Source organism: Stegastes partitus, unplaced genomic scaffold (genome assembly GCF_000690725.1).
Source record: "Stegastes partitus isolate 25-593 unplaced genomic scaffold, Stegastes_partitus-1.0.2 Scaffold31, whole genome shotgun sequence".
Taxonomy (NCBI): Eukaryota; Metazoa; Chordata; class Actinopteri; family Pomacentridae; genus Stegastes; species Stegastes partitus.
Window position 1 is genome coordinate 338,800 of NW_007577762.1, and position 22,325 is coordinate 361,124.

The following is a 22,325-nucleotide window of genomic DNA, read 5'->3' on the forward strand; positions in this document are numbered from 1 at the left end:
TGGGCTGTCATGTCGCCTTCCTCCCCGGTCGTTTGCTCTGGACAGCTCCATGGTAACTTGCATTTTAAAGAGACTTTGGATTGAATATTTAGGATGCCATTCCTGTTGTTTAACTTGTTTGCGTTGTGTCACTTAATTCCTCACCATGAATGAACAAAATGAAGGGTGATTAAGTATTTATTAAGGTCAGCCCTGAGCTTATCTTGCCCCTGTGGGCCTCTCAGCACCTTACAAAGAGCCGTTTAAAAAAAAAGAGAGAAATGCCAAAGCTTTCAAAAGCTCCAGTGAATTGCTTGTCTTGGCTTAAAACTCTTCATTGAGTTTATGGGTCACTCTTTATATATGCAAATATTTATATATTACGACTTTCTAAAAATAGACCCGTTCCTTTCTCTGAGTGTTGTTTGGAAGTAAAATTTCACTATGAAGTCATAGAACAAAATATTGACTTAATCAGACTGGAGTTAATTCATATCTGTCCTGGCTTGTCCTTTAATTACAGTGTATAAAATCATGTCCATTGTTGTGCATGTCAGTCCTTATTTGCATATGTGTGGGTGAAGGATCCTGTGTACATGAGCATACATGTGCATATCTCCGCTACGTACATGCATGTTTGTATTTGCAGCAAGAGGATTTATAGGTTTGTTGTGTTTTGTTGCAGCGGAGCAGCGGGCGTGCCGGCAGGCATGCAGTATCCACACGTAATGTTTTGGCCAGACCTGAACTCAGGAGTGGTGTGTCAGTCAAACCTGGTGTTGAGCCTGAGCCATAGACACCACAAAGAGAGGAGATCCTCTCCTGGGAGGCACATATTATTTTCACTTTTTTTCCCCTAAGTGCTGGGCTTTTTTTTCAGTCACTCATGCTCAGTCTGCATGTCAGCTTATAGATTCATACTTTGGGGAATATGCACACTTTGTGTAAGGGTGAAAGATGAGATGATCTATAACACTCTTATATCTGGCTGTTAAATATGAAACTACAACCAGCAGTTGGTGAGCTTAGCTTAGGGGGGCCTGGGTTGTTTGGCTCTGTCCAATGTTCAGAAAGTATGTTTGAAGTAGAAAGTAAGATGAGAGGATTTAGAAACCTATCTGAACAGTTATTATGAAGCTACAGCTAGCAGTTTGTTAGCTTAGCTTAGCATAAAATGAAACGAAGGGGTTTATTTCATCCGACTCTGCCCAGTGTTTACAAAGTATGTTTAACATGGAAAGTTGACAATAAAAGATTCAGAATCAATGTTAATATCTGAACAGTTGACTAAATATGAAGCTACAGCCGCTATCAGTTGGCAAGTTTAGCTTTGCACAAAAACTAGAAAACAGAAGAAACAGCTTGCCTGGATCTCCCTTTTTACCCAATTAAACTATCTGTACCTGCAAAGCTCAGTAATGATGAATACAAATGCGATGGACAGAGCCACATTAGCTGTTTTATCTATCTATATTTCCATATATATACATGTTTTGAAGCATCACATAAGAAGTTAATAGAGCTGTCAACATTTTTTTTAAAAACCAAAAAAACTTTCCCAGTTTCTCAAGCGAGTTTTTTCAATTGCTTTAAGTGATGTTTGACTTTAGTGAAAGCATTAATGCACATCATGAGAGATGGAAACACCTTTTTCGACTAACTGTTGATGGTGCTTTTTCTTAGGAGAGCATGGAAAATGTCTAATACTAGCTGACATGAAAGAATAATTACGACTTTCCCAATTAAAAACAATTCCTGAAGACTTCATTTGCTCAAAAGCAGGCAATGCAAATAAGCCTAAATCGTATTTTGTTTTTTTAAGTTTTTTTTGTGACATTTCAAAAGTTAGCTCCAAACGTTTTTGTCTCTGTGCTAAGCTAAGCTAAGCTAAGCTAACTGGCTTCAGGCTCTAGCTTGAACATGTAAACATGAGAATATCTGCATCAGCATTTAAATCTCTGCAAGACAGCAGCGACATTTCCCAAACTGTGAAACTTTTGACAGCATCAGAAATTTGTAACCCATCTTACATGGAGTTTATTTTGCTCGGGGTTAGTGTTGCTGTGCAGTATTGCTCAATATTTTGGATACATTCATTCCTGCTTGCTCAGTGGATTCAGAGTTGAGATGCGAGTGCAGGTGTAACATAATCCTCCCCGACTGCTGTCAAGTCATGTCAGAACGATGTGGCGTTTGGTTTCTGCCTTGTGCCAAAAACCTTGTTACTGAGCTGCTTAGCGTTTTTTTCTTTTGCACATAAACACATGACTGATGGTGGAGGTACAATGATTTGTCTTGTCTGGTGCGTCTGTACTTGGACAGATTTATGGAAGATGGTCGCCCTAAAGACAGATCAGGTGATGGAGGAGAAACTTGAGGCATCAGGGTTCATACCAGGATGGTTTTACGAGATGTATGAGTCACATGAGGGTATCTGCTAACAGTGGGGCAAACACTAGAATGCTGATAATCATTGCTGACTCGCAGTTTGGAGGCTGCAGAGCTTTCAGTGACTCGTCTTGCTTTCGCCTGTGTTTTGCACCTAATTGGGTGACAGTGTGTGTACGTGTGCCTCTTTTAAGATTGTTTGGCCTTTCCCCTTAAGTATTTATATATATATGTGTGTTTTTTGGTTTAAAAAAAAAAAAAAAACAGATAGTGAAACAGGACAAGAGAGACACTGAAAGAACTGCAACATAGAAAAGAATTTGGGTTTCGAAGCCAACGTATTGAGGAGGAAGTGGTATTAGCATTACAGACTGCTCTGCCAGGACGCCCCAGCGGGATGCAAGTGTTGACATGTGATGCAACCCTGGACGATCTCGGCTTTGCCCTGGTGTAAAAAGAAAAATCTACATTGAGAATCCTCATTAGCATATGAATGAGCGTCAACAGGAATGTATGGCACACAGCAAAAGATTCCCTCTGAAGGGGGCTCCGAAACTCTGTATACACAACAAAGTTTTGTCTGTATGGAGGCGAAAACTAGCTGGTGTGTGTTTTGCACTTATCAAAAGAGGAGCCTCTATGAAGAAAAAGGAATTTGGGAAATAAAAGAAAAGCCTCTGGGAAAGTGGATCAAGTGCTTTGTCTTGGAGGAGAAAAAGATTCACAGAAGATTTAGACATGAATATAATTGGGTTTACTGTCAGGCTCACATGGCACAGGTCCACACCAGCACATCCAGGATATAACCTTTTTTTTATTTTTATTTTCAAAGGCTTGCATTCCTTGTAGCACCTCAGACAAACCAGGAACGCTCCTCCCCATCCATGCACCACCTCTCCCTCTCTAGGTTTTCTCACACAGACGTGCACCCCTGTATTATGTGCTCTGGCCATCTGTTACCTCCAGGTCAGGGGTGTGAGTTTGCCCTGCATTGTCACAGTATTTTCACACCACCAAAGCACAGACAGACAGGTTGTGTTAGCCCCTGTATGGAAATTTTAATTGACTGGGTCTTGTCTTGCTCTGTATTATGTTTATATGTACTTAACAGAAGCTGGTGAAGGTTATCAGTCTCTGATAGCAAAAACAAGAGGAAATGAGATGTTTTCTTGCTTCTTTGGAAGCTGTCTTACCTTATTAGGCAACAAATTAGTTGGAATCAGTGAAAATAGCTTTTAACAATCCTTCTTTCTTTTCCAAAAAAGGTTTTCTACAATAAATTTTCTTTTTTTTTCTGATTTTCACAAGAAATCAGAATTATTTGAAAAATAGGAGTTGTAGGACTGCTTTGATTTAATGATGACTTTCATGATGAGTACATCGGCACACTGTGAGGAAACATATGTGTATGTTGATTAAAAGTAAAGAGGAAAACCTCAGAATAATCCCTGATTTATTGACTGATGATCCATTTAGCACTTCAGCTCTACAAACTCTTTCTCTCTATTCACAAGTATCCTATTTTTTTTGATAAGGATGCAAAGCAAGTGTAGATTTTATCTTGCTTCAGGCTGTTGCATTTGTTAGACCTGGAGGATTTCAGTTAGTGCCTTTGAACTAAATATATATATATATATAGTATAAAGATTATTTTTTAAGAAAAGCAGACCCAGAAATTGCATTGTCTGGCCTTCATCAGGCTGAATGTTCAGCAGTGCAAAGACTGTCAGCTAAAGTGACAAGTAAAAATCCTGATGTAAAAAGGCTGAGAGGAGCAGGCCAGTGTTTGATATTTGACAGCAGTGAAAATTGGTAAAATCTCACTTATTAAGTCGAAGCAGCAGCCCGCTGTTTGTTTGGGAAAGCGTTTACTCCTGTGAAGGAGTGTGACATTGGAAGGAGACAGCAGCGAAGCTGTAAATCTGGAGCTGTGGTCTGGAATGCTGCTCGTGTCAGAACACGCTTCCTCTTCCAGTTATGAAAGACCCCTTAAAGAAGATGGCAAGCTGACAACAGCTCCATGCACAACCATCTCACCTCTCTGCAGTCTTGCTTTACCAGGCTGAGAGTCTGGAGTTTTGGATCAGTCTCGATCTTTATATTTGTTCCCTGCTCTACCTAAATCTTCCCCGTTTGCACCTTTGAATAATCATGCCCTGCCTGTTCAGTCCACTTTTTTGTCCCTTACTTTACTTCAGTAAATCTTTGATTAAGCAAAACTACATTTTATCATCTTAAATGTTACTTTTTAAAAAAAAATTTTTTTAGCTTTTCTGTGTTTTTTGTGTTTGTGCCTCTAAACATTTGAGCAACTTTAAATCCAGTGTCTTTTTAATTTCGGTTAACCCTCATTTGTAGTTTTTCTGGTTATGTTAGAGTTTTTCTGGCAAATTCTCAATTATAGGCTAAAGAGCCTTATGTTTTGAGCATTTTGTAAACTAACCTCATATTGCAGTGTACCGTCTGTAGGCTTCCGCTCATAAATGTTCAAATATAAGTAAAAAGACCACTTTTGAGTTGAAAGGGTTACAAGGAGCTGCCAGGCAAGAACAGCTGATTAGTAGATTAGTACAGGCTGCCATCTCGGGCCTACACATTAACTCATGGCACCGTACACCACCAGAAACATAATGTACGTTTCCCCTTATCCCATCTGTCGGCACTAAAACTGCTGAGCCCCGAGCCTTCAAGCAGCCCCAACCCAGGCCAATGGAAACACGCTGCTGCTCACGTCATACAGATGTGATTCTGTATATAAATTAAACAGATCGGAAAAGAAGAAATACCTCAAAATGTGCTTTACATCCTGTCAGCGTTGTGGTTTTGTTTGAGAGGCTGTGATTGGTTGCGTTTCTCAGGCTGTTGTTTTTTCCACTGTTGAGATTACAGTAGGAGTGCGTTTTTTTTTTTTTTCCTGCCACTGAAAGCTGCTTTATATACTCACAAGCATCTTATACAATCAGCTGGAATGCAGAGGAGTGGCATCCCTGACAAAATCAATTTCATCCCACTTTGTATCCTAATTGTAGCGGACAAAAAGCTCAAGACTTGTTTTGTTGTGGCGAGAGGAGCTATAGCGTTGGAGTTTATGGGACAACAGTTGCTTTATAAAGTTGTAGATCACAGGAAAGCCAGGAGACGCTGTTCAGAGAGGCTGGTTGACTTCCAGGGAAAAGCAAATCCCAGTGGAGCCCTCCACTCTCTTTGTGCCACTTTCAGGCTTTTGTCAATAAAAGCAACCAAGCAAAAAATACCTTAGTCTCAGTCTGCTGAGTGGAAGTTATATAATCTGAAACCATGTGATTTCTTTAATGTACTTCACTTCTCCTCTGTTGGACCTCTCTGGATTAATAAAACACGGGGGGAAAAGAAGTTTATTCTGACTCATTCACACTTTTTAATGGCACAGTATGTATGTGCTGCGAGTCCTGTGTTAAATGTTTGATTTTGTTAAGTGAAAATAATCCCAGGTCTGTAATTTGCCAGAGAACCTGGCATGCATAAAAATGTATTTCCTTGAGAAAAGAAGTTGTCATTATAGCATGTGGAGGGGCTCGTCTGGGAGCTGCTGAGGATCAAAACAGTCTTTTGCACGAGCCTCCTGTACAAGTTAGAGCAAGACCCTGGCCTCAGCACCGCACTCTCCCTGAGACACACACACATGCTCACAGGTTGTTTTTCTCTGGCAGCATTCGCTATCAACCCTTGTAAAAATAAAGGCATGCCATTTGATTTACAGGCAAGGGAGCGTTTTGATTTTCTTAAGAGAATTTCTTACTATCTGATTGAAAAGCTCAGACACACTTAAAGCCACGCAGGAACTCTTTTGTTTCCTTTCTCCGAGACTTAAGGGACCACGTCACCATGTCTATTATTTGGTCTTTTTCAATGTGCGCATATCGCCACTGGCTGCACTTATCATCGGCCTCTTCGCCTCCCCTCTCTGCTCGTATTTTCACAGCTGTAACGCCAGCGGTTCCTTGCTCTTTTTTCTCTTTCCCTTTAACTTACTGTGATGGAAGATATGCGTGCTAGATCCCTCCGTCTTCCAGCGAGCTCTTTTGAATTCAGAAACCACATATTCCTGAATCTGACACAAAATGGGATGTCACCGAGGAGAAAAGGGAAGCGTTGCTGCAGGGGATTGTGGTGATGTGATTGAAAGTTTGACTTCGGTCATAAAAACTACGAGACAATGGTCCAATCAAAAAGTTGTAAAGCGTCTCGTTCGGATGAGACAAAGCGGAGACGTGGCTTTATTTTGTTGACTTTAAAAGACCCACCAGAGGGGGAAAAGATGAGAGAAGAAAATGTATAAAACCTAACGACCTTATTCTTCACCTGTGGTTTCATGATACAGATGTTTTCTTCAACTGAACACATGGATAGACTGAAATTAAAAATCAGTTTCTATGATTCAATAATTACTTAAATGATGATCGTCACAATTGTGTCCTTTTTTTATGCCAAACAAATGATTTTCTAGTGTCTCCTTGCCTGAAGTTGTATCTCTCACGGCCTTTCTTTCTCCAATGCTCCTTCAGCTTTCATTGAGAATGTCCCAACCCCCTGTGCTAATGGCCGAGAGGTGGCCAGGCCCAACGAGCCTTCGTCGTGGAGGCCTCAGCTCACCACCATCACTGTCTCCAAGAAGCGCAACTGGCTGCAGCAGAGCTCCCTTGCGAAGAATCACTGCGCCAAGGATGAGCTGCAGGGAGCTGAGGAGGACTCCCATCAGCCACCTCCTCCCAGTCCCTCCCCAGACCACCTGAGACCCTCAGGGGGAGCTACGCCACGTCCGGTCCGCCTGCAGCTGCCTCAGGTCAGCCTCACAGTCCCTGTTTTTCCAAAGATGAGATTTAAAGGTCTCCTGTTATGTACCTTTTCAACAAATAAATGTAAGTCTCATATTTCCCCAAAATGTGCTTGTCAGGTTTTAGCTTGAAATACAGCACAGATTGTTCATTTTGTAAAGTTTTAGCCCTGTTTCAAATGGGCTGTTTCAGACTGTTGTGATATTGTGACATCACAACAGGCTGTAAACCCAACTGGATGGACATACATACACAGTATAGCCCATTTGAATGAAAGGTTTAAGATTTGTTTATAGACTTTCTTGTTGAGAATTAGATGGTAGGATTGATGCATAAGTGTTAAATATGAAGCTACAGCCAGAAGCCAGTTAGCTTAGCTTAGCATAAGGCTGAGAAAGAGGGGAAGCAGCTAGCTTAGCTGTGTGAAAAGGTAACGAAAAGAAGACTAAAGAAGAAGAATCAGTCCTGCAAATAACCCATCATAAAACCACAAATGGGTTATAACGTGTTTATTACAGAGCTTTAGCGACGGTATGCTAGTTGCTACTTTGGCTAATTGTTTCAAGTCTTGCTAAGTACATGAAATATTCCCGCATAATGTGGAACAGCAACAGAGAAATTCTTCACAGTGGTTGTTGCAAGTGTTTTATCTCACATGGATCCTGCTTCATCTCAAATTTTTTCATCATAATTTAACAGGAAGCTGTGTCCTTCTTGTTTCAGGCCGGCGTTGGTCAGGTGAAAGTGTCCCCCCACCCTCGGAGCGTGGACCCAGCTGAGGAGAACGATGCAGACGATGAAGGAGAGATCTGGTACAACCCGATCCCCGAGGATGACGAACCAGAGGTTTCTCACCGACCCTCCGTTCGGCTGCTGGTCCCCTCTCGAGCAGACCCTCAGAGGAGGCCCAGCGGGGGAGGGGATGCGGGTCATGGTGGGAGAACCACGGAGGGATCGAGCGGTGCTGGCTCAGAGGCGCTCGTGGAAAGCCTCGGTGGCGGCTCAGGAGATGTGAGTCAAGGGAATGCTGTACATTCCACAGAGGCACCACATCTGCACAGACAGATGCTCGCGTGCAAACCTCAGGAGGAGGGGGGGCCTTCTACCAGCAGACCAACAGGTACGGCGAGAAAAAAAACATATGAAAGACACTCACAACTTCTCCTACTTTGATTCCCTTCCTGCTTTTTGTCATCTTCTTCATTCACTCTTTCTCTTCCACTTTATTGCGCTGATGCTTGAGGGCCAACTGCTGTTTGTCGTCTTGTCTCTCAGCTAGTCTCTCACGGCAGATTTTTGCGGTTGTGCGCACCTTAAACACTAATTACAGCTAGTGTTGATGATGTTTCCAATCAACGGATCAACAGACTTATTTAGCTTCAAATTCTTCTTCCTGACGACGTATTTGAGTGTGTAGTTTAAGATGCAAGAGCAGCAAAAACAGAGAATCCGTAATTCCTCTTGGAATCCAGTCAAGTCGAGTCAAGTTAATTCTATTTATATAGACCAATATCATGTGTGCCTCAGGGGCTTTCACATTCTGTACGTATTCTGTCCTTAAAACTCCCCCAAAATACCTGTAGAGGGAAAAAAAAATGCAAGAAACCTCAGGTAGAGCAACAGGAGGCTTCAACCTTCCAGGATGGACAGTTAAGCAATAGCAGATTTACAGAGTGGACAGAATTACAGATAAATTGTAAACATTTGTGAAGACTGTGAACCATTGATCAACTTCCAGGCGCCATACAACAAAAGTCTATAACACAATACCTAAACTAGCTCTGTTTTTTCTTTTTCTGTTCGTCTTGATGTGAGCAGACAGGAGCCATGGCTGTCTAATCATATCACTCCATATCAGTGTCCCTCATTAGTTAAACTCAGACAGACATTAGCCAGGAGGAATTCCGAACTGGCATTCCTGAGAGGAAAGAATATCCATTTACTTGTGACTGCAGCTCACACACATACAGAGGGCTGTGAACTCTGTAAATTGGACTTTCATAAAGCTTTTTTTTGTCTTAAAATGAGCAAACATTATTTTGCTTTTCGCTCATTAAAACTGCACTTAAGGTGTGTTCAAAAGACAAATTCATGACCTGCGGAGCTTAAACAGAATTAATATAAATGAACCGTGGTGCTCTCTCTTTGCTTTGTGCGCACGAAAAAAATCGTTGACAACTCTGGTCTACAGCGACGACTTAATGATGACAGCCAGCACACGGCTCCCTGTCTCTTAATAAGCTCGGCCTGTTTTTTCTAACTTCCGACTTTTTGTTCCCTGTGATGTGGCAACATGCTAGTTTGAACCAATTGGCACGTCTTGAGCTGAGCCTATAATTACAACTTTTGACAACACTTTTCTGTGGCACGCAACAGCCTTTTCTAGTTGTATGAGCACAAAGCCTGCCTGAATAGTTTGGGTACACTGAAATATAATACTGGAGCTTTAGTGTCCACACAATAACTGTTTTACAGCAGGAATGAACTCAGTTATAACTTTTACCCACAAATACTCCAGCTTTTAGGAGTTCAAACCACAATCCATTGAGACACTGAGTTCCTTTAGATTAAACATGCTTGTGACTGCACTTTTTCCATGTTTTAAACCAATAATCAGGACCAGTGAAGGAACAGTTTATCCTGCATAGGGTTTTAGCGAGAAACTTTCACCTCTTGAGTTGGTGCATTATCTCCTAAAACAAATCTGCCCTTGACGAGGACATGGAGTTTGATTGGCGGTTGATAACCTCCTTGATCCTCATTGACTGGCGTCAAACTCCTGGCTTTTCTCTGACATCACGTGTGGCTCAGCAAAACTCTGCGTCCTGAGAGACTTTCCTTGTAGGATTAGGATTAAAACCAGTCCCGTATGAGTCTCAGTGTACCGGCCCAGGAAAGGCACTAATCATGCAGCAGAGAGCTAATTAAATTGAGGCTATTTCTAGGTGCACCTTTTGAGAGGTTTCAGACCTGTTTTGCAGTATAGATGAAATGTTCTGGTATCATTAGGTTCTTTCATGCTGGGTAAGCAGATGAGCGGACATAATTGGAAGCTGGAGTGGCTTGTTCAGCAATTTTACCCGAGAAGAAATCTAGTCCTCAGCTTCTGTGAACAGAAAGGCTTTCTTAATGCTCACTGAGGTGTCCACCTTTTTCAGAAGTGATTAATTTTCACTCAGCTTGCTGCCATTCAAAGACTTGTACCTCATTTCCATCCTGTAATAAAATTCTGTTGAACAGGAGCAGCGAGCAGCAGGCCTGTGATAGTGAGGGTTCACTCGTTGCTGTGAAAATGAGACAAGGGAGCAGGCAGTGTTGTTTTTTTTTTCTTTTCCCTCCTGCTCCGGAACTGCCTGCCCTCCCTGCTGCCTGTTGACTTTGCAATTGATTCCTGTGGGTTTGGCGACGCCATCCCACACTTCACTGCAACAAAAAAAGGAGCGACGTGCCCGGCTACGTGTCATCAACAAGGACTCTCACTCATTTCTGGTTGCTTGTGTATGCTAGACATTGTGGGCACTATGGTTCACAGTCTTTTTTCAACTTTAGTTAGAAACCTCCTCTACTTCAGAAATGACTGTGTGCATTGGGGTTGGTGTTAACACAGTTTGTACTGGCTGCAGAATGACACTGCACTCCTCCTCCACTTTGCACTGGTGGAGTGTTGGGGGATGGTGGGCAGCAGTGAAAAGGATAACAGCCTGCTGTGGCCCAAAGCACCAGACCTGTTGGAGACCTCAGATAATCACCAAAACATGTCTGAGGGACTTTTTGCATATTTTTGCCAGCTCTGTCAGATAACATGTCAAACTTGTGTTGCCTTATTTCAGCTATATAGACTGGAATATTCTTTTGTGGGTTGGGGAGGAGTTCACTCAGCTATACTCTCTTGTGGACAGCTGCAGACACCACGGACGCATAGTTGTTGTCATTGCACTACTTTCTAGTTCCGCATGTACAGCGGATCGGTGCACTGCTGCTGAACATGTTCACTATAACCCTTGTAATGTAGAAGGGGTCTGCATGGACTTGGGCAGGTGACAGAATTTAAATCCTAGCAGATACTCATAGCCTCGGGGGAGACAATCTTATGTCTTCATTTGACATATGAGCTGTTTTTCAGAGGAACTGTACCGATGCTGAGTACATGTCCAAACTTCCCCTCCTGCACACGTACTCAGCAAAAGCATGATTGGCTGTGACACAATTAGGATGATGCCCACTATGTATCATGGAGCTTCTAAGAAAGAATAGCGTTAAGTGAAGCAACATTCTGAAAGAAACATCAAAGTGACAGAGATAGAAATCACCACTCGGAGTCAGAACTTTTAGGGATAAAATCAGAGCGAAAACCAGAGGCAGAGATTTTAATTAGAGAATGTTGAAAGGACAAAAAAAAAAAAAGAAGATGAATCAATTATTCAAATAGCTGGTGAAAACTGTTGTAGTTAAGGGCTGATTTATCGATCAATTAATTGCTGCATGTTGGTGCTTTAGACTTTAGATTTACATTTTTTCTATTTACCAGCACTAGTTGGTTTCCTTTCATTTCGGTAAAATATGACAACCATTTAGCAGACTCCTCAAAATGTTACATCATTCTATCATAATACAAGTTATTGCAGTGATGTAATGCAGCACAGAAAGTAGAGAATGAAATGTTACATAATGTTAATGGAACTGACAAACGCTAATGCAGACACGATGCTCAATCAGGTGAACCTGAAAGACTAAAGAGTATGCTTCCAAACATTTAAAAATGCTCAGATTACATATTAAAATAACTTGGCCTTGGTTAGTAGTTTATGAACTTGCTCAAATCTAAGTACGCTATTATATTTAATTCCTCTCCGTAAGTGTACAAAAATAGCAAATTCCTAAACTTAACTAAACCTCACTAAAGACATGCATTTGTTGATGGCAACACGACTGTTACCACCACAGCGTTTCATATCTTTACCGCATCTGCTGTATGTGTGCTTCTTTTACCACATAATGGGTTTTCTAAATGCACCCACGCCACTTAATGCCCTTTGATCTACACTCCAACAAAGTCTTTCCCAAAAAACAAAGAGTGCAGCCACAGTGTTAAACGTCGCTATTTTCATCCCATCTTTTCTGTCTTCTGTTTCCGATTCTTAATGAAAATGACCCCATTCAAACTCCACTTTATCTGAAGGGCTAAAAATTTGACAGGCCTTTCGTTGATTGAGCATGAATAAGAGCGTCTGCTGAATTAATGAAGCAGTGCAGATGTAGATGACTCTCAGCGACTATAGTTTTCCTCTGTTCGGCTGGCTGGTTCTTTTTCCTTCACCGGATACACTCCAGACTCCTCGTGTGCTGCCTATTGACTGACTTTTTGTCCATCTGAATGCTCTATTTGTATGGACAATAATGATTGATGGACTTTGGGGGGTGGTGAGCTTGGTGTGTTCCCAATCTCTTGTTCCCTTTCGCGCTGGTTTGGGGAATCTGACTTGGCCGGCGCTCAGAAATGGGATCAGCGCTATTTCTGGGGGTTGTTTTGGCCACACTGACTGTGGCGTTTGAGAGTTGGCCTCGGCTGCTAAAGTTACAGAGAGTTCAAGCCTCGGAGTTCAAACCTGGAACCTAATCTGGGCTGACGATTGCACGGTTGGGTCTGGAGGAAGTCAACAACTTGGAGAAGCAACACTGTGAGAGCTGCACTTCAAATCCAGAACAGATTCCTTAGCTGGACGTTAGATGTGAAGTTCAGGTCACATAGTTTTCTCATGGCTCTGACTTTCTGGTCTGTTCTTCATTTCGCCAGCAGAGCAGCTGCAGAAATCTGTTCTGCTCCCTGTTTTGATAGATAAAGAAGTTTTTGTGTGAAAGCATCATCTTTCTATACAGTTACTGGCCATACAGGAATTAGAGGTCACAGTCACATTAGTGTAGTTCAGTTGGTAGAGTGTTAGGTCTTGAACATGTTAGCGCTGCATTCATGACAGTAACAATTATTTTGAATACTCATTAATCTGTTCATTATTTTTTCAATTAAATGGATTATAAAAGCTCACTATAACTCTCCAGAGCCAAAGCGATGTCTACATATCGCTTGTTTTGTCTGACCAACATTCCACAACCAATTTACACACAAAGAGCAGCAAATCCTCACATTTCAGGCCAGCAATAAATAATTTTGTCTCTGCAGCGCTGGTCACTGCAAACCTCAACTCCATGCAGACAGCGCTGCGTAAAACGTATGTCCAACTGGTGATTATGAAACTAATTTCAGTCTGGTGCTTGACCTGCAGTGCTTCTCTCTCACACGTCAGCACCTGGTTGTGACTGAATGGGCTGTTTGTCTCTGCTTTACACAACCTGGAAAAGAAGTCGGAAGGCTTTTTTTTTTCGCCGACAGTTGGAAGGCAAAACGAATGATTGATCAGTCACTTGTAGAGCTGAGTCACGTAGATGATGCATCTCTTGATATCAGTGTAGGTGTTAGATGACAAATTGAGTAATTCTCAAAGTCTTTCAGCATTTGCTGTGTGTCGTAGCACCACTACTTGTTTCTCCTGAAGTTTAGTGGGTGCTATGGTTACAACATAAAAACCACCTGCCTAATATCATGCTGATATTATATACCGTGCCGCCAAATAGCTCTGACCTATCAGGGCATGGACATGCGACATCTGGAGGTGTCCTGAAGGTGGCATTGGAATGTGTGGATCCTGTTGCGTCCTGTGGGTTGAGGGGTGGATCAAACTTGTTCCAGCGCATCCCATGGAATCCCAATCAAACTGGGATTTGGGGAGGTGGGTTAAAGCCTTGGGCTCTTTGTTGTGTTCCTCAAGACATTCCTGAGCAGTTTTTGCAGTGGAGCATGTGGGTGGTAATTATTCAAGTAACATCAAATTGAATGCGAGGATTTCCTAGCAGAACATTGCACTGGACCGAGATGATCAGTTTTATTCACGTCATCTGTCTGTTTTCATCTTGTGGCTTTTCGGTGTATTTTAGAGAACGTTGTCATTTCTTCTCTTTGCAGAGGCACTTTTGTTTCAAGCAAAAGCAGTACTGTCATAGTTACATAGTTTAACTAATAGACATATCTTTGATAAATTCTTGCTTCAGCCTTATTTTTTTCTCCCGTCACATCCTGTGGTCTTCTGTGGAATCCTTTCCTCATCCTGTGTGATGAAGTTAGCCATTTCTTTTTATTGATATAATTGCATTACATTATGGCAGTGAGGAAGTAATTTCATTTCGGCACAGCTCCAGTGTATGTACACACTAAAAATGTCTCTGGCCTGTTTTGTCAACAGGTATCACATAGCTGTTAGTATCTTGTTCACTTGTGTCTGTACAGTGAGGTCGATGTTGCTGCAGGCTGACTAGAATTAGCAGCCACTCTGTCGGTTGAGTTACAGCGGGGCAGAAATGCCGGCAGCGGTAGGCTACATGCGGAGTGTTTTGGCAGGGGGCCATGTTGTGCTAGCGAGAAGGACTGCATGCTTGGATATATTAGCAGGGGTTTTGTAACCATTGTAATGAAACGGCCGGGCTCCTGCGGCCCCTGAAAGGCCTTCCAACACCAAACAGAGCCAAGGAGAGAGGAAGCAGCTCGAAGCTGAGCCTCGGTCACAGAGGGAAGAAACTATAGGACAAGCATGCCATTCACCCCTTTATTTACATTCCCCTTGTTTGTCAGCACACCCTGCTCCTTTCTGTTTTTACATTTAACACACGCATTTGGCAGACATGCTTGTACAGACACACACATGCGCTTAAGTGAATGCAAATGGTTTTATAGGGGCAATTGGGAACAGCAGATTATTGTCTCCCTCTGAGGCTTATCAGAGTAAGCTCAGTGACTGGCTCTCTCATTTTCTCTCTCTCTCACACACACACAGACTCACAGTCTTGTAAACCAGGCGCCTAATATTTGTTTAATCAGAGGACAGTTCATTTTTTCCAACTATCTATGTCTTCTTATTGGCTAGAGTGACAATTTGTCACTCGCTCAAGGATTGTCGAAACAAATATCAGGCATATTTGATAATGATCAGTCAGTTGCTCACATGCACACACACACATACACACACATACACACACACACACACACACACACACACACACACACACAAACTGCAGTCCCTCCTCCTGCACCTGTCTGGTGCCAGCGCTGGGAAAAGCCGTCGTCATAAATTCCTGGGCTTTGTTAAGAGGTGTCAGTGGCCGGGTGTCTGAGGAGGGCAGCAGGGTCAGGGAGGGCATGTGTGTGTTTCTCTTTATGCGTGCATATTTACGTGCACTCTCTCTTTGTGTTACAGTAATATGGTGAGTGCATGTGCGTGTTAAAGTGTTGGGGGGTGGACACAGTTAACCGGCTCAGGTGTCACCCAGAGGAATGCAGACCTTTTGGCCTCTGACCCCAGAACATGGCCCTGGAGGGTTGAGTGTCAAACCATCGCCCCTGAACCTCAGCTAGTGAGGTGTCACGTTACTCTGCTGGCTGCTGCCACAAGGCCAAAGGCTACAGAGGACACAGCTTTCATGTGTGCGTGTGTGTGTGAAGCCACAGTCATTAACAATGCAACAGTCATTAACTTTGTCTGAGGCAGATCTGCCTTACAGGCCTCATGCACGTTGCCCCGGTTCATGTTGATTATCAAATAAGTGGAACGACAGCAGGACACAGATAGAAATGATTTTGATTTTCACTGTTGGTCTGTTTGATTACAGTCATCATCACAATATTATACGTATTCACGTTTACTTTACATTGTTCAGCTATTCATGATATAATCTAGAAATGCTGACCTTAAATCTTTAGACTGCATTTTATTTAAGCCAAGTTTTTATCTGACACTGATGTGCGTAGCAGCATTTATTGTTAAATGAGCCAAAAAAGCTGAAACATATACTGTATATGTTTCTCCAACTAAGATATGAGTAGAAATTAGGCATCAAAGTTGTACAATGAGAAAAAAAAAAGCTATTTAAGTCGTACAAATTTCAAATTTATGTTTTGATTATAATTTGCGGTGAGCTATACATTCGGACAAATAGTTAATAATTGAGCAGCAAATAGTCTAGTAATCTATTAGCTGCCGACTATTGAACTAATTGCAACCTGTTTTGATAATCAATCTGTTAAAGTAATTTTTAAAGAAAAAATATAATATAAAAATATTCTCTGATTCCAGCTTCTTAAATCTGAACATTTTCTGTTTTCTTTAATTGTCTTTGTCAGCAAAACTGAATATCCCAAACAACTAATCGAGCAATTGAGATAATAGTCAACAAATCAATCAAGAGTGAAAATAAACTTTAGTTGCAGCTGTGAACATGATGCAAGTCGACTAACCTGATAAAGAATGGCGTATTATTACCAGGCTCTAACATGTAGTTTTTCACATGGATGAATTATTGCCAGTTTTGTAGTCTGTAGATAAATATGGTCTCTACTGACAACATCCTCTATGGTTACTTACAGTTTCTCTAAATGTGACATATGTGTCCCAAATTAATTCCCCAGGATCCTTATTTTCATTCTGATTAGTATTCTAATGTAGTGCTCAGTGTAACATGTAGATAAATTCAGATTATAGAAGAACTCACGCTGATTAGCTGTGTTTCATGTAAAAGGAATTTCACTCCTGAAAACCTTGTTTCAGCTCTGACCAGAGGACTCTGTGTACCCGACCCCTCCCCAGATGTTGTTTGGTGAAGTTGCACCTCCAGTGCCCTCCACCCATTTTCTCCCTCCTTAGAGCGCCTCTGTGTCTATTATTGGCAGGAAGCCGTGACAGGGAAGGCTACTCAGCCAAACTAAAAGGAGGCTAAACATGGTTTGATGAGGAATGTGAGAGAACAGCCGTGTTCATTTGTACATTCACCAGTCGACCATCCAGACCTCTGAGTGCCTGGACAAGGGGCGCCTTTGTCCCTCATCTGCCGGCTACACCCTGCCCTGCTCCTGCCCCCCATCTTACCCTTCTCTCCATCCTGTTGCACCTCCTCTGCCTCCCTCTTTTCAGTGGCGGGCCCTCAACCCAGAATAGCACAGCAGGTCCCCTCTGAAAATAGAGCTGGTGATGTTGGCAGGGTCAGGCTCTCTCTCTCTCTTCTGTCCACTTTGTATCACTCTCTCTCTCTGTTTTTCTCCCTCATACAGAATCACTTTTTGTTTCGGAGGCTTATTCAGGGAAAGAACTGGCCAATAAAAACAATAAATACATTTGCAGTTGAAGCAAGAAATCCAAAATCAATAAAAGTTTATGCCATGAATGTATTAAACATGTGAATAGCTCAGCAGTCTCAAGTGTCTTGTTTAATATCTAGGCCAGATCTAAAAACACTCATCAAAAGGCCCTCAAATAGTAAATTCTTCCTACTGAGTCATGTGTTCCAGTTTTAATCTTCCATGAAACATGCAGCGGGGTATCCCCTCTACAGTATATATATAAAAAAATCAGGGTAGGCATGCAGGAACTCTTGTTAAAAGAGTGCTGAATGCAGAAAATAGCTGTTTTAGTGAGGCTCAGGCTTCCCAGTGGGCAAGTAGCAGGCCCATAATTTGACAAATTCCACTTTAATCGCTCAAATCGTAGTTGGCTCTGTGTCAGGTCCTTTTCTTTCCTTGCCAGATGGATTTTTTTAAAATATAGTAGATGACAGAGAGGGCAGTATCCAGGTCAGTGATTGGGCTCTGAAAACATTTAGTCATCAATCTAGACCTACATTAGTTTTCAAGCCAGAGGTATACGTACTAAAATCCAAAAGTACAAAACACCTTGCTGTTGGTACGAGACACTGTGTCCAAGTGATACTGTGCAAGATGCATTTCTAAATTATCTGTTGTGATTATGACAGTAACAGTCAGGATATTCTGAGGGAAACAAAAGAAACTGTTCAGGCACATTAGCAAAGTGATATGCAATCTTTACACATTGGAAACATTTTAAGCACTTGTTGACTGGCCCTTACCCTATTCAGGACTTTTATGTTGCCATATGTAGAAGGTCTTTCGGGGTCCATTGGACCCCAAGAATGAACGTGTAAAATGTTGGTTGGTATTTATTATAGACTTTTGTATTTTGTATGTTAAATACATTTTCTGATAAGTTGATGTATTTTAGTTCCAAATGCATGACTTATGTCCCTGTTTTTATATTTTAAAAAATAAATCTTCAAAAATAAAATAACAAAACCTGTCAACTAAACCAAATGGCCTGGGGTCCAAAAGACCCCAAGAGTCCTGAAAAGGGTTAAAGTTGCTATAATAAATAAAGTTTATAAAAAATATTTTTTTAAGAATAATGGATCAAATTACGAGCTGCAGGGTGATGCAGTTGGTAGCACTGTTGTCTCGCAGCAATAAGGTTGCCGGTTCGCGTCCCGGTGGGGGCACCGGAATCTTTCTGCGTGGAGTTTGCATGTTCTCCCCGTGCAGCGTGGGTTCTCTCCGGGTTCTCCAGCTTCCTCCCACACAGTCCAAAAACATGTTGAGGTTAATTGGTGATTCTAAATTGTCCGTAGGTGTGAATGTGAGTGTGCTGGGTTGTCTGTCTCTAAGTGTAGCCCTGTGATAGACTGGGTCCCCTGCCTTCACCCTAAGTCAGCTGGGACAGGCTCCAGCCCCCCGCGACCCTAGTGAGGATGAAGCGGTTTATAGATAATGGATGGATTAAATTACTATGCGTATTTGGAATCAGCAGTGAAAATGTAAAACTCCTTTTTAAGTGTTTGTTTTTTTGAATTTTTATTTTTTTTTTTTAAATAATGGAGAATAAAGTTAAAAAAAAAAAAAAAGATAATTGGAATAAAAGTTGAATATCTGATCTGGATATCTCTCTCAGACTGAGTGCACAGAGCAGCTTATGCTCTGTTAACAACTAGCTAGTGATCATAATGGAGCATTCAGCAACTGAAGACCAATTAATTCCTTGGAGGAGACCAAAGCAGAGCTAGAAGGAGAGCAAATATTTGTCTAGATTTCCCAGATGGCCATAACAAATAGACATACTTCTAATTTGGCAGCTGCACATTAGCTTTAACATTTGTATCGAGAGATAATGTGTCACTATTGGGTTGCCCTTCTGCCAAAGTGGCCAAAAACTATTCTCCTGTTGGGATCATCTGTTGAAAATGACATGGATACAACCCGTTATGGTGAAAACCACAGTTTCAGTTCTCTAGACTAAACAATGGCTGTCACTCCTGCATTGAACCATAGACGCTGAAATTTCACGTTCATGTAGACGTCTAGTTAGAGAGAGCTGCCTACAAGGTCCACTCCAAATGGATATTTCTCAGCTTGAATAATGACTGAGTAACTTTAGCTCAGCCCTGAGGCAGCTGCTGTCTCTAGACAGACATTTTTCTGCGTATAGATCCCTGTTTTTGCAGGAGCTGCTGCTAATGAGGTTCCACTATAATTTCCTTGGACTTTGATTGAATTAACTTCACTTTAAAGAGCAAAGAGGACTTATTAAAACTTTGCAGTTTTTCATATAAAACCCATTTCTTTAACCTTTTTCTCATAAAGTGTTAATTAACTTAAAGACTGTCTAGGTTTACATATATAGACTGTAACAGTATTATATAGTGCTGAAGTGTTTATACGAAGCGTTGCCTGCTGAATGTATCTCAGTCACTGGATTACGGGGTTTCTTGTAAACCTAATCACTTGATGATGTGCCATGGAGGTGTAGCACTTTACTGAGACTGTAAATTATGGCTCATGCACACTTAGCGTTTGGTTTTAATCTTCTTTTTCCCGTCTGTCCTCTCTGGACATCTGAGCAGTTACTTGTAATCACAGGAGTAAGGCGGATTGTTGAGTGAAACCAATGATTACAGTGACTTTAAGAACTTGTGACTGGTGGTACCCATTTGTTCCTACAAAAAATTGCTTTCTAAACATTTTTCCTGCCAAAGATTTTGGAAAGAAAAATATTTAAACATTTCTACCAAGTGTCAGCTACAGAAAAATCAAAATCCAAAATGCATCAGATACCCCTTTTAATCAGGTTTTCTCTGTCCTTGTTATTTTCTCTGCAGATGTTCTTGACCTGCCCAATGCCGTTGGCTTCTCACCTCCCTCCAGCCCAAACCCGGCCAAGAAGAGCAGCTCTATCAACTGGTCCTTCCCAGACAAGATAAAGTCCCCGCGTACCGTCAGGAAGATCTCCATGAAGATGAAGAAGCTCCCAGAGCTCAGCCGGAAACTCAGCGTCAAGGGGACCCAGAGCAGCAGTAACAGCAGCAATGGAGGCGGTCAGTTAGAGCCCAGGGCCCATTCCCCCCGAAACAACAGCAGTGGATCCGAAGCTGTCCCCCAGACTTCAGGCCCTCCTCGATTAGCTGCGTCTGGAGGCGGGCAGGCGAGCCGTAATGTGATCTCACGCTACCACCTGGACAGCAGCGTGTCCACACAGCACAGCTTTAGTAAGAAGAAAAGTAACGGCAGCTCAAAGTCTGCCAGTAAAGGTGGCTACCTCAGTGACGGTGACTCACCAGAGCTGGTGGCCAAATCTGGCAAACATGGCTCGGCAGAGGGGAAGGCAGGGAAAGGCAAAGAGACAGAGGGAGGAAGTGGAAGCTCCAGACTCAATGGCACAGAGCTGGACATAGACGCTTTCCGCCATTACAGCTTCACAGAGCAGCCCAAGTGCAGCCAGTACATCTCTGGACTGATGAGCTTGCATTTTTATGGTGCTGAGGACCTCAAACCTCCACGCATTGACTCTCGAGACGTCTATTGTGCCATCCAGGTGGACTCGGTTAACAAAGCGCGAACCGCTCTGCTCACCTGTCGAACGACCTTCCTAGACATGGACCACACCTTCAACATCGAGCTGGAGAACGCCCAGCACCTGAAGCTGGTGGTGTTCAGCTGGGAGCCCACGCCGAGACGCAACCGCGTCTGCTGCCATGGCACGGTGGTGCTGCCCGCGCTCTTCAGGGTGACCCGCTCCCACCAGCTGGCGGTAAAGCTGGAGCCACGAGGGCTGATCTACGTGAAGCTGAGCCTGATGGAGCAGTGGCAGAACTCGCTGGACGGCGGGCCAGAGGGGGACAGGGAGCCGCAGGTGTTCGGCGTGGAGGCGTGGCGGGTGGTGGAGAGGGAGAACTCAGGACTGATGGTGCCGCTGCTTATAAGCAAGTGCATCAATGAGATTGAGAAGAGAGGCTGCCAGGTGAGTGTGCATGACATTCAATAAGTCTGGCTTTGACGATGGTGGCTGTGGCAGTGTAATGTTTGTGTTTTGGTTGGTTGTGATTAGTGCTGCAGCTTTTATTCCCCTTTAGTCTGTGTGATGCACATTTGTTTTGTGATAATTATTTGAAGGATTCACAATTTCCACCCTTCCATCTGTTAGCTATAGCTTTTTTTTTTTATCCTGTAGAGAGCCAAATATACACAGAAAGGTCATAGCCGACAAAATAATCTGTTTTTTTAATTAAAAAATGATTCAGTTTATAATGATGGAAAATGGAAAAGCAGCAAACCCTCATGCTAAATCGTTTCCCAATTAATTAATCTTTTTTTTAATGAATAACACAGCCCAGACCACAACATAATCCAAAGACTGAATTTGAAAGGAAAGAAGCAAATTTTCACATTTGCATCCTTAAAATAAAATAAAAATGTTTAAAAATATATATGAAGAATACATGACAGTTATAGATTGAGCTACTGATAATTTCAGATGTGTAAAGTATATTGCATGAAAGTAAACATGGATAAAAGCCAGGCTAATCCTGTTCTGTAAATTGACAGCAGATAGGAATGTAATTGAAAGGAAGGCTGGTAGGATACATTTATATAATGCATTTTTGTGTGAGAGCGTAAGAATAGCAGAAGAAATCATCCAGCATCCTTTTAGCTCCGTATGCTGTGACATGAGTGCTTCCCCTGCAGCCAGTAATAATGCTGACTGACTGGCATGAGCTGAATAGAGAGAAGAGATGTAGCACACTTCATGATGTCACAGAGTTTCTGCCTTCCTGGGGCGATTGGCTCTTTTATTCAGAGAGGAGAAAGACTCCGAGTTAAGAGGCCTGCTGTGGTGGCGGTGATGACGACGGGGGAATGGAGTGTTCTCCTGGATCATGTGGTCTCACACACATTTCATGTGCTCTTTGAAGCACATCAGCCCCGAA

At 42.3% G+C, this 22,325-nt stretch overlaps 1 protein-coding gene across 1 annotated transcript in view; it reads left to right on the forward strand.

The window, feature by feature from the left end:
* syde2 (synapse defective 1, Rho GTPase, homolog 2 (C. elegans)) overlaps nucleotides 1-22,325 on the forward strand; it is a 54,336-nt gene that overhangs the window by 3,829 nt on the left and 28,182 nt on the right. The window contains exons 2-4 of the mRNA XM_008299623.1: nucleotides 6,912-7,189; nucleotides 7,905-8,301; nucleotides 20,220-21,358. Coding sequence (XP_008297845.1) covers nucleotides 6,912-7,189; nucleotides 7,905-8,301; nucleotides 20,220-21,358 — 1,814 coding nt within the window. The remainder of the gene's footprint in view (nucleotides 1-6,911; nucleotides 7,190-7,904; nucleotides 8,302-20,219; nucleotides 21,359-22,325) is intronic.